General features: G+C 43.1%; 4 protein-coding genes across 4 annotated transcripts; 2 read left to right on the top strand and 2 right to left on the bottom strand.

Moving 5' to 3' along the window:
* Positions 1–139: 139 nt before the first annotated feature.
* BDB00DRAFT_875837 (uncharacterized protein) lies at positions 140–1,462 on the top strand (the record flags this gene model as incomplete). Its single annotated transcript, XM_053127407.1, has 1 exon — positions 140–1,462. The coding sequence occupies one exon, from the start codon at positions 140–142 to the stop codon at positions 1,460–1,462; it is 1,323 nt and encodes a 440-aa protein (XP_052976264.1).
* Positions 1,463–4,736: 3,274 nt separating this feature from the next.
* Positions 4,737–5,385, top strand: BDB00DRAFT_577016 (uncharacterized protein). Its single transcript, XM_053117921.1, has 2 exons — positions 4,737–5,001; positions 5,091–5,385. Exons 1-2 carry the CDS (start codon positions 4,808–4,810, stop codon positions 5,320–5,322), a joined length of 426 nt encoding a protein of 141 aa, XP_052976263.1. The 5' UTR covers positions 4,737–4,807; the 3' UTR covers positions 5,323–5,385.
* Positions 5,319–6,408, bottom strand: BDB00DRAFT_840416 (histidine phosphatase superfamily). Its single transcript, XM_053124765.1, has 3 exons — positions 6,298–6,408; positions 6,014–6,228; positions 5,319–5,923 (listed from the first exon to the last, which is right to left on the bottom strand). Exons 1-3 carry the CDS (start codon positions 6,340–6,342, stop codon positions 5,449–5,451), a joined length of 735 nt encoding a protein of 244 aa, XP_052976262.1. The 5' UTR covers positions 6,343–6,408; the 3' UTR covers positions 5,319–5,448.
* Positions 6,409–6,980: 572 nt separating this feature from the next.
* BDB00DRAFT_840409 (kinase-like domain-containing protein) lies at positions 6,981–10,427 on the bottom strand. Its single transcript, XM_053124764.1, has 8 exons — positions 10,115–10,427; positions 9,282–9,541; positions 9,174–9,204; positions 8,878–9,075; positions 8,412–8,731; positions 7,826–8,276; positions 7,735–7,753; positions 6,981–7,637 (listed from the first exon to the last, which is right to left on the bottom strand). Exons 1-8 carry the CDS (start codon positions 10,203–10,205, stop codon positions 7,292–7,294), a joined length of 1,716 nt encoding a protein of 571 aa, XP_052976261.1. The 5' UTR covers positions 10,206–10,427; the 3' UTR covers positions 6,981–7,291.
* Between the last annotated feature and the right edge of the window lie 883 nt (positions 10,428–11,310).

Genomic DNA, 11,310 nt, shown 5'->3' with positions numbered 1-11,310 from the left:
TTCCGCAAGCACGCGCTCTTTGAAACACCCAAACAGCAACATCACGGTGGCAAAAACGGACGAATCTCCAGCAGCCAAGAGACGCAGGCTCACAGCTTCAGCTTTCTCCAAAAATAAAGGATGTGAAGCTACGCTCAAAATGGGCAACGAAGCGCGCTCGACCCATTTGGCAACTGGTATGGGCTGCATCCCAGTGGCCTTCCACCTTACCCACGAATCTATGGAAGATCCAGTGAGCATGCATACGTTGATAAATTCGTCCGAGCTTCATAGTGCGTGTTTGAAGCTTCCATTCGCATCGCCTTCCGTGACATCCCAGGTCGAATGTGTTATGCAATTGCATGACGACGAGTGCACCATCACCCCAGCCTCTCATCAAGCTGCCGCTCACGACAACCTTTCGGTGCCATTGGACGAGGCATTGGTGAAAATGAAGCAGGCGGTTGCTCAGTCGTGGTTACCGAAATTACTCTGCAACAGCGAGTACGATGAGGTATCGGGCAATTTACTAGCAGCCCTGAATTACGACGTTCGCCGACGGCCTAGTCTATTACAAGCCATGGCCAAACTACACGCAGGAGCAATCGTCGTTGACAAGGAAGTGATCGTGATCCTGGCCGCCGAGGCCTATGGTCGTGCAAAAGCTGTGGATGTTCATGGCGAGACAAATATGAAAACTATCCCTCAAGATGCGCATCAATTAATGATCGGTATTTTCGAAGAGGCGGACAGTCATGGTATGAAGAACAAGCTCAAGATTGGCGCCCGTCATATGAACATTCTGTCAACCATGTCTGTCTGCTTGCACCAAGATCCATGCATCGATATTGGACCTGCGACGTCGGCTTTGATAGACACAGTCAGACCTGGACGCGCAAGGTTATTCTTGCGCAGAGACAGCATTGAATCCTTCATGGTTTCTTTCGAGGAAAAGTCGTACGTGTTCCCTCCTTGCAGTATCTCGTCCTTGCGCCAAGTATCAACAGGATTTGTTGACGCCAGTTCGTTTGCGCGATGGCGTGCCATCATCGACGTGTTGGAAAGTGATTTGACTATGCCAGCTACTGTTTTTACTCTTTGCGACTTGCCCCACAACCAAGGCTATGGAGTGTCAGCCACATCCACGGGAAAAATAGCGTCTCGATTCATGCAAGCCTTGTGTCTTGCACATCTGGATTCGACACCGCCTGATTTCACCAAAGCGTTGACAGTATTTGATGCAGCGGCCAAAACTCGAGAATGTGTGCGAGCATCAAGCAAGGACTGGGACAAGCTTGCTGCCAGCGTGACCGCTCTCAAGCCGCTCATTACGGAGCACCATGGATTGTCAGCACTGACTCTTGCGATGCTACACGATTTCAGTAGCATTGCAAATCTAGCATTAAATCGACTTTCCGATTGCAATACAAGATTGAAAGAAAACGTCAAGATACGCCTCGCTCAACTTTACGGAGATAACTAGCTGATCACCACTTGCACATGCTTTCCACCTTCTTTTGTAAATTTTACAATCGCAACCTATATCATGCCGAATTTGACACTTGAACAGGGTCATTTTCATTTACATACCACCCTATTATTTTCATCATACAAGTAAAACACACACTGTCGATGTTTTTGTTTTGCCTTCTTTCACTGCATATTGTTTCGAAGATAACAAAGTACACTGTTTTCATAAAACGATGTCGCAAAAAAATAAATAAAAATAAAAAAAATGAAGAGCGATTTGACAATTTTTTTTGTGCTCATACCTGGGCCTATGTTTGTTTGAATCGTTGCTCTACCAAGCATAAATGCATGACATACTAGCGCAAACATATCTTCCAGTTTATGTTATGTGGAAAGGGATGCTTGCTCATCCCGGTGGTCGGCCGCCACGTCGTCGTCGTCGTCGTCGAAGCGCAAAACCAAGGGACCTCCTGAAAAAGGGCTGTTGGCCAATCAGAAACTGGACGTGGGCAGTCAAATGTTGGACGTGGAATCCCATACAAATTGGCTGAGGTTTGGACGTGGTTGATCGAAAGCTGGGCGTGGAGAAGTTTTTTTTTTGTCGAACATAAAATAAAATTATTGCTCACCTGATTGTTGCTTGCCTGATTCTTATCGCTGTATTATTGTAGGCATTACAAAGATTCTTTGTTTCGGCATTTGTCCCAGCACTTGTAAGAATGCGAGACGAACCCTTTGAAACGACCTTTTTCCACGCTGTTACAGGCTTCCGTAATTCTTTTTGATAGTGTGTCTTCCTGCAAAAACCTATGGCGCTTGACCTTACTCTTCGCCACGGCCCAGAATTGTTCTATTGGGTTAAGCTCAGGAGAATAGGGAGGGAGATACACACATTTGTATCCTCGATATTCAATATATTTCTTTATGTTTTCATGCGTATGAATGGGCGCATTATCCATAACTATGTAATAACCTTTCATATGCGGGTATTTGTCCATCTCATCTAGAGTCGTTTTTTAAGAAACTAATGTAATGACCTGTTACGGTTCCTGAGCTGATATATCCATCGACTTTTCTCTTCTTGACAGGCCTTGGTTTTTTCACACCAACTGTGATCAAACCAACGGCAGAGATTGCACCCAATATGGATGTTGTATTTGCTCTTGTTGTAGGCCGGGCAACAATAGCACGAGTACCTTTTGTGGACCATGCTCTTGATCGTTTCATATTGATATCAAAAGCGGATTCGTCAAGAAACACACAATTCGTCAAGAAGTTCATGTCCGTATTTTCCCATTTACGAACCCAATCGTACCGCTCCTCGATCTTTGCTAGACTGTTCCGTTCAATAGAATGGAAATCAGCCTTTTTCAGTGAAAGGTTGCATTCACTTCTCATAAAGTTATAAACAGTGCTACGTGAAAGTTTGAAATTATCGAATCGCTTCAATAAATGCTCGGTAACCTCAATAACAGTAGCAGAGGGATTATCATCAATAAAGTCAATGAGAGTCATCTAATGTTCTTTGGTCAAGATACACTTACGACCTCCTTTTTCACTACTCTCAAAAATACTGTCAGGGAACGTATTATATTGCTTCACCCATTTCTGAGCAGTTCGAACGTGAATACCAAATTGCCGAGCAGCTGCTGCAGCACTCATACACTTTTCAATCTTCAGGTCAAAAAATCTAACCTTATCCTGGACGGTATAGCGCACATAATCTCGTCTGGTATTTGCCTCCTTCATACAGACATCTTCGTTTTTTGGTTTTTGTATCAACATTGGACAGCTCGGAAACAACTCAATGATGGGTGCATCGTTCAAGTATTCAGTATGAGTTGCAATTGTCTCAACAATGAATTCATTCTCATCAACGATGTCGTCCATAGGCTCAGGACCACCATTCTCATCGACGACGTTTCCATGCCCATCTTCAAATAGAAATATTGTACTCATGTCACCTTGTAAGGAATCAGAAACGACTTCCACTTGTGAAAGCGCGAATTTGATTTTGATTGGTTAGCGATTTCAATTTTAATTGGCCAGCGAATTCAATTCTAACGGCACCGACTTCGGTTGTTGGAAGCACTGTGCACGTCATTGTGGTAGAAACAATGACTTATGATCAGTACACTACTCCAGCTGCTCGAAGTAAGTTCGAAACTACCTAATTCACATGTTACCAAGGGTAGACACGTTACCGTACACCTTAATCTGAAAGGCAAACGAAGCTGATACGAGTAAGCTCTCTCTTCACTGGGTCTGCCCTTTTCCAGTGTCACTCACTTATGATTACAGAACACTATGGTCAAAGCGTTTAGAAATTTGTGTCTAGATGCGTGTTGATTTGGTAAGTACCAGACACTCAGGCCAATTTTTAGTAGTTCGGCCGACAACGGTATACGTATGATAGCAGTATATTGTAGACAAAAGTTAACAACAAGATCACCACAACTCCAGAGAACGCCTTTCTCAAAGTAGCAACGAAAACGTCGACGTCGCAAGTAATTAGCATCATCAACGACATTTTTCAAACAAATGCAGTAGCTCTTGTACGACCAAAAAAGCAGAAGCAATAAAAGCAGCCCTGTATGAATAGTATTAAGTCTAAAGCTTTGTGATAGCGCTCTGTTTGCTCGGTTTCATTAGTATCAGAGTATACATAATTACTCGTCATATTCTCTCCTCACTACTTAAATTTCAATAAAGTCATCGATTTATTCTGTACATATACAAAGTATAGTAATTACAAACCAGAAAATAAAGCATCGCCTATCCCAACTGCTAGCGACTCGTTACCATATGCAGAAGAACGGTGTATGATGTGATATATTGATCAAAAGAGCAAGCGTTATCAACACTTGGCATCCACCGTGTTTCACTATACATTCATTAATTAGTGTCTATTGATAGCTCTGATTCTGATGTGTAGCTATATATGATAAGCATTCTTAGAGCTTTGTTTTTTGCTTTCATAATGATTATCGAATAGCATTCTTGTTTCCGAACGTGTGGGGTGCTCGAATGAATATGTAGTAAATGAACGGAATATCGATGATGATAGTATTGTTGTTACTGGCTCAATCTAATTTCTCATAGTAATAAGGTAGTTATTAATGACAGTAGTAAGATAACGTAATATTATCCGCACTCAAGGACAAAGGCTTTACACTGTTATCGAGGTTCAACAGCTACGGATGCATGAATCAATCTCAGCGCTAGGTGTAGGTGGGACAACTAGGCAAAAGATCTCCGACGATTGTTCTCCAATTCTGAAGCCGGGGCTACACTTTATCGCAAATAACTTGTCAAAAAAAACCGCATAGACCACCACCGCATACAAGAAACGAACACCATGCCCAGAGTCCCAAGAGAAACCAAAGTTTTACTCGGTCCGTTACAACTGTACCGACAGATCCTGCGAGTACATCGATACATGCCACCAGCACTTCGAAGCATGGGCGACGATTACGTCAAGTCGGAATTCCGGAGGCATCAGAATATTGACAATCCAGCCCATATTATTGGATTTATCTCGCAATGGCAAGAGTAAGTGGGAAAACATTGGTGTATTTCGGATGAGGAAGAAAGATATGGTGGTCAAGGAAAAAGCTTACATGACATGGATCAAACAATAGTTATTTAGAGACACTTGAGCAACAAACAGCGCCACCTAGCAACAAAGAAGAGTTGGTGGCACCTGTCGATGATCCTTTGGTTCGAAGCTTCAACTTCCCTGAAGGTGGTTGGGGCAAGAAACTCGACTCACAGCGTCTGGACAAGCTAAGCGACGAACAACTGGGCCAATTGTATGAACTACGAAACGAACTCAAACGATCACTAGGCAGCGACCCGAACAAAAAAGACTAGTATTAAAATAAATTGTACGCATGTGTGTGTATGCTTTCTTCTATCCGTTGTTTATATGCATAATCGCTATAATACACATGTGTCAAAAATGGATCGTTTCTCTCTCTGTTATCTTATAATGCCCATTTAATCAAGAGCACCTGGCTCGCCCTGGACCATCTTATTCTTTTCATAGTCAGGGATATCACCCGCAAATGTCCAAGCACGTTGCGATCCATCGCTCAAATGCGTTGTGTCACCATTCAGAACGAGGTCCCAACTACCATCGTCTTTTCGAACGAGTTTGGAGAGACTGCAAGTAGCAGGACATACGGGATACGTTTCGTTATCGAGCAATGCACGCACAGCAGTAATTACGGATGCTGCATGGCCCACCAACAATATAGTCTCGGGTCCACCATCAGCTTCATTATCGAGTTGATTTAACAACTTATTCAACCCTTCTTTGCTCCGCTGGTGGCACATTTTGACAGTTTCACATCCTTCGGGCAATGGGATGCTTGAAACATGTCCCGTTTGCAGGAATGGAAAGTGCTGTTCCTTGAGTTCTTGGATGGAAGCTGGTTGTTGATATTTATCATAAGCCTTGCCGTACCACTCGCTTGTTTATTGTCACTGCATCGTTAGCATTTGCCCCCAGAGTATTAAGGATAGCAGGAGTAGTAAGAATTGGAAAGTGCGTGGAACTAACCTCATGCTATTGTCAATGTAGAGCGGAATGCCGGTGTCCTTGATCAATGGCGAGACCGTTTGAAGGCAGCGATAGAATGGCGAGCAGTATGCTCTTTGGATACCCTTGTCCTTCAGGTAGTTTCCAAGCTCGCGTGCTTGCTTAAGACCAACTTTGGAAAGAGGTGGGTCGTGAGCTCTGTTCGTTGGCAAGTGTGGGTTTTCTGTGACCCAATCCTTAGAAGTGCATATTAGTTAGTCGCAACTTTTTGAAAAGAACTGAGAAGAGTAAGACCTTGATAGTACTTCTCTATAGCCGTGTCGAGTGACCCAGATACATTTGACAACCATTTCGTAGATCGAGTTTGATAGATTAGTTCTAACAAAAAAGAGGAACTCAATGGAGACTAAAAAATGATGTACCCAAACGATATACACATTGCAATGCGGAGCTATCGTCCTCCTGATACGTCACGTATACTACATTTAGTGCTAGTAGGTTTGTTAAGACTTAAAGGCGCATCGAACAGACAGCCGAGGCTTTCTACTAGCTGATCAATCGGATGTATTACAGTATTTTATCTTTGTTGAATGTATCAAGAGGAGTAAGTTCTCATGAAAATATTCAAGTAAACGTTTCATGGTAGAAGCATTGTGCCATGAGAATGAGACTCCAGTGAATCGGTTTTCAACCAAGAAAGCCTACGGTACAAGAAAGCCTACGGTACCCAAAAGACTTGAGTCACTAAAAAGCAAAAGCAAACATGAAACTCTACAGGATAATTTGACGCCAGTGGCGAGGGACCCCATCGTCCCACAATCACATCATTCAAACCCACACGTGTGGAGAACGTCTCCCTGTGTTGCTACAACTATCAAATGTTAGAACTCATGGAACGGTACAAGATGCATTATGCTAAGATTAGATGTTGTATTGTGTTTGAGAGAGAGAGAGAGAGAGAGAGAGAAAAGTATAAGGGAAAAAGCAAAGGTGTGTGTGTGTGTGTGTGTGTTTCTGTTAGTGGGGTGTTGAAGTGTGGATTGTGGTGAGGTAAGAGAGTGAGACGAGAAAAAAAAAGTGCACATGGAATTATGCAGAGTTTGAAAGAAAAATGGGATGTTTGTGTGTGTGGTAGTATATATATATATGCATATATATGATATGTATAATAATAATCTGTCACAAAAGAAGTTCTTTTGAATTAGAGAACTTTATCATGTTAATGAGAATATACGAATTCTTATGTCTTTCTTTCTCTGGTTGCTTGTAAACACGGTTTTCGTGTGGGCTTTATCGTGATTAAAAGTCGTCGTAAAGTCGAGAGTTCATGAGATGGAAGGGTTTCGTGGAACGGTCTCCGGGTGTTGCTGCTGTGGTAGGCGACTTCACATCCAACTCTTGCTTCATGTACATTTCGGGCTTGATATACATCTCCGGCTTGAGGTCCAACTCTTGCTTGAGATCCATTTCTTGCTTGATGTCCATGGCCGGTAAACCTCCAGGCTGCGCCAGATATCCGCTACTATTGCCTCCGTGGAACGTTGCTGATGCTGGGTCCATAAATGGTTGGGCTTGAGCATTCACTGCAACAGGAGACGGTGTGCCACCTACAGTCCCGTGAACAGCCTTGGATGGAGATCGGTACCTATAGAAAAAACCAAAGTATTTCAGTGACGCTGCGCTTGTCATCATCACCAATTATCACGAGTAGGAATCTGGATTTAAGAAGAGAAGAAACTCACATTCGGCTGCTGGAAGACCCTGAAGAACGAAGAGGACGAGGATGCATAGGTGATTTAGGATCAAGATGCAATTTACTCAGTGATGACTTACCGCCGACCTGAGTGTCTCGCACATGAGCCATCTTGCCACCGCTGGTTCCGGCATAACCGTAGTTCGCGAGGTTGAATCCGTGGTTCTGCGGCAACGTTTGTTGTAACATGGTCTGCGATGGGTGTGCGTACTGGCTATGTATCTTGGCTTGCTGCTGTTGTTGTTGCTGTTGTTGCTGTTGTTGTTGTTGTTGCTGCTGCTGCTGCTGCTGCTGGTATTGGAACATTACATCATCTAATTGCTTAGATGTATCGGCTGATTTTGTTTCGGCACGATATGGTTGACCGGTAGTAGGAGACCGATGAGGCACACCAGCCGATGGTAAAGCGGCAGTGGTCATCATTGGCCGTCGTTGTTGCACAGGCAATGCAGGATCATAGGGCAACGTTGAGGAGTTATATAATTGAGGATCCATACGCATACCTTGACTTTCTGCCATCTTTTTCTCTTGCTATAAAAATCATGGAAATATAGATACAAGTGAGTTGAATGTGCTCTAATTCTTTTTCTCCCTTACATCCTTTCTCTTTTCACCATGAGCCACGAGTGTAAAAAAAGTTCGTTTGACTTGGTTTTCTTTTGTTACCATTTTTCGAATTGTCCAATCAAAGACGTAATCGTATTGGAAGCCTTCCCGGACAAACAGATCTCGGAAAAGCTTTCGCAGGTAGGAATAGTCGGGTTTGTCATCGAATCGCAAAGAGCGTACATAATTGAGGTATATTGCGAACTCCTGATGCAAGCCTCGACATAATGCATCGGCAGGCGTCGTCATTTTTTTCTCCATGATTTTGTCGTATTTTTCCTTCTTTGTTCGTGCTCGGATGCCTTGCCACGGTAATTGGCCACGGCAAAAGTAGACCAGGATATAGCCAAGCGATTCGAGATCATCCCGTCGTGATTGCTCTTTTTTGTGTAAGTGTAGTTTGGTTGGATTAAAAAAGATAGCCGCCATGTACATGGTTTACGTAGCGTGAGGTTAGCTCTTCATTAGCATGCAGAAATTTATAAATATAATGAATATGTATCCACATGTAAAAGTTTCCCCTTACCAATCCCGAGATGGGTGTTGACACTGGCATAGCGCGGAGTACCGGTAAGATTTTTGTTTTCTCTATAGGGTATATGCACATTCGTCCGTGGATCGCGAAACCGTTTTGCCAAACCGAAATCAATCATGTTGACTTGGTTTCCACGCTTTCCAATGCCCATTAAGAAATTATCTGGTTTGATATCTCGATGAATAAAGCCTTTTTTCAAAAGTAGAAACAAAAGACACGTAAGTACATTCAATTCGGCATACAGCACAATCATGCAATCTAACCCCCTTAATATTTCAATTACTAACCTTTGGAGTGTACATATTCGACGCGGGATAACTAATACGTAAATACACAGATAACGGGTTAATGGACCGATTACTAGCTAGCAGCCCGACATTCTCTGTTGCTCTTACCAGCTGGTCCGCCAAGAGAAGTACCGTCTTTAACGAAAAGCGACGTTTGCAATAATTGAATAGATCTTCCATGGATGGACCGAGCAAATCCATTACCAGTACATTGTAGTCGCCTTCTTTGCCGTACCATCTGACAAACGGAATGCCGACGCCTCCAGCTAATGTTTTGTATACTCTGGCTTCGTATTCGAGTTGTGGATGTGTTGCTCGTACGCTTTCCAGTTTTATGCCGATGTCTTCACCGCTTGTGATATTTGAGCCTATAGACGCAAGCAAATGAAACAAGTTGCCAAAAAATAAAAAGGACAGTTGTCAGTAAACCAGTATTCTCGAGACAAATGACTCATTTCGAATCCTGAAAGGAAATGGAGATAAAAAAACGAGAATCCTGCCAAGATGAAAAGGAAAAAGAAAAGCAATTCCCCCCCCCCTTTCGCTTTCGAACAACCGGATGAACTCAGCCCTCCATTCGAAAATGAAGAATCTAACCATTTCGCTTGGTCCACCACGTACTTTCTCTTTGGTTTGAAAAAGTACATGATTAAAACCAATTGTATCAAAAAGTGAATGATGGATGGCATGGGCGAGTTCAAACGGTGGTTATAAAAGAACGAGGGGAGGAGAGGATGGAATGAAGGACAATGAGGAGGAAAAGGCGAGGAGAAAGAGTAAGAGGGAGGAATAGCTTGTCCATCTGTTACAGGGAGTCATCCACACCCACACAGCCGGCACAGCCCACTTGTACAAGCCCGCATTACACACCCACACACCGAGGGAAAGCAGACAGAGCGAAAATGAACATTCTAGACTGTAAAAGAAAAGCAATACTATACCCAAGTAAATCTCTCCAAAAGACCCGGCGCCAATCTTTCGACCAAGCTTGTATTTGCCGCCAACGATAATGTCCCGTCCTTCTAACGACATGTGTTATATGTAATTGTACGTGGTGAAATTAGAGATTGTATGTAAGAGAAAAAAGGTAAATGGAGGGAATTATTAGCAGTAAAGAAAGAAGACAGAGAAGAAAGAGGAGTTGGAGAGGAAGTAAAAAGTGATGAGGGATATCTGAGAAGAGCGAAAAAACACACTTGGCAATAGCAACCCAACCCAACCCACCACAAAAAAAATACGGCCACTCAAGTAAGCCCAAACTGCGAAGGGCGGAACTTGGCCGAGCACCAATCGATCTTTAAACCAGTAGCACCCCCACCCCCACCCAAGATTTGGTAATCCGCACCGCACCGCACCGCACGCAAACATTCGTGCTTGTTAAGAGGGGGAAAAGCTATTTTTGACATTCCTCACCAGCTTGCTGCCACCACGGTCTATTCCCAGCCGGCTATTAACATTTGCTCGCACTATTATGGAAAGTTTGAGGGTCGTGCTGTGTTTTTTTTCGACTTATGATGAGATTACTATATTGTTTGTTTTTGTTATCGGCGTAGATCGACAAAAATGGGCACATGTTTGTTAGATACGGCCTTGGTTTCCAACTGATCCGAAATAAGAAATGAAAATGGCCGCTGCACACAGCACATCCTTGCCCATTTATCAAATGCATATTCCTGCTGCTAAGAAACGAGAAAGCAAGTTGCTTCCTCGCTTAGCAACAGCCCAACATCTGCATGCATACTGTATGTTGCATCATCCGTCTTGGTGTAATCAGTGCTGACTAAGCGCACTACTATTCTCTAAAAACCTATTATCCAAAAGTAGATATTATGCCAGAATTACTAAGGTGATTTATATAAAGAACCGCCTTTTCTTATGCTGCGCACATACGTAACCGGACTCATAGTAGGTCTTGCTTCCCTAATCTGTAAAACCAACATTACGTCATGCCATGTTTCCAAGCAGAGGGTTTCACGTAATAGAAGTGGCACATGCTATGTAAAAGCCGGTTGCGGGATATGAGGGCTAGCAGGCCAAGAATGTCTTGAAGCATACCACAATGCTTAATAGATATAATATATGCAACACATAAATCGAACAGGTTCTCCGTTTAGGTAAACATATGATAATAATAGTC

The sequence above is a fragment of the Zychaea mexicana genome, assembly GCF_025766255.1.
Source record: "Zychaea mexicana strain RSA 1403 chromosome Unknown BDB00scaffold_78, whole genome shotgun sequence".
Taxonomy (NCBI): Eukaryota; Fungi; Mucoromycota; class Mucoromycetes; order Mucorales; family Lichtheimiaceae; genus Zychaea; species Zychaea mexicana.
This window is presented reverse-complemented; position numbering and strand designations above follow the sequence as displayed.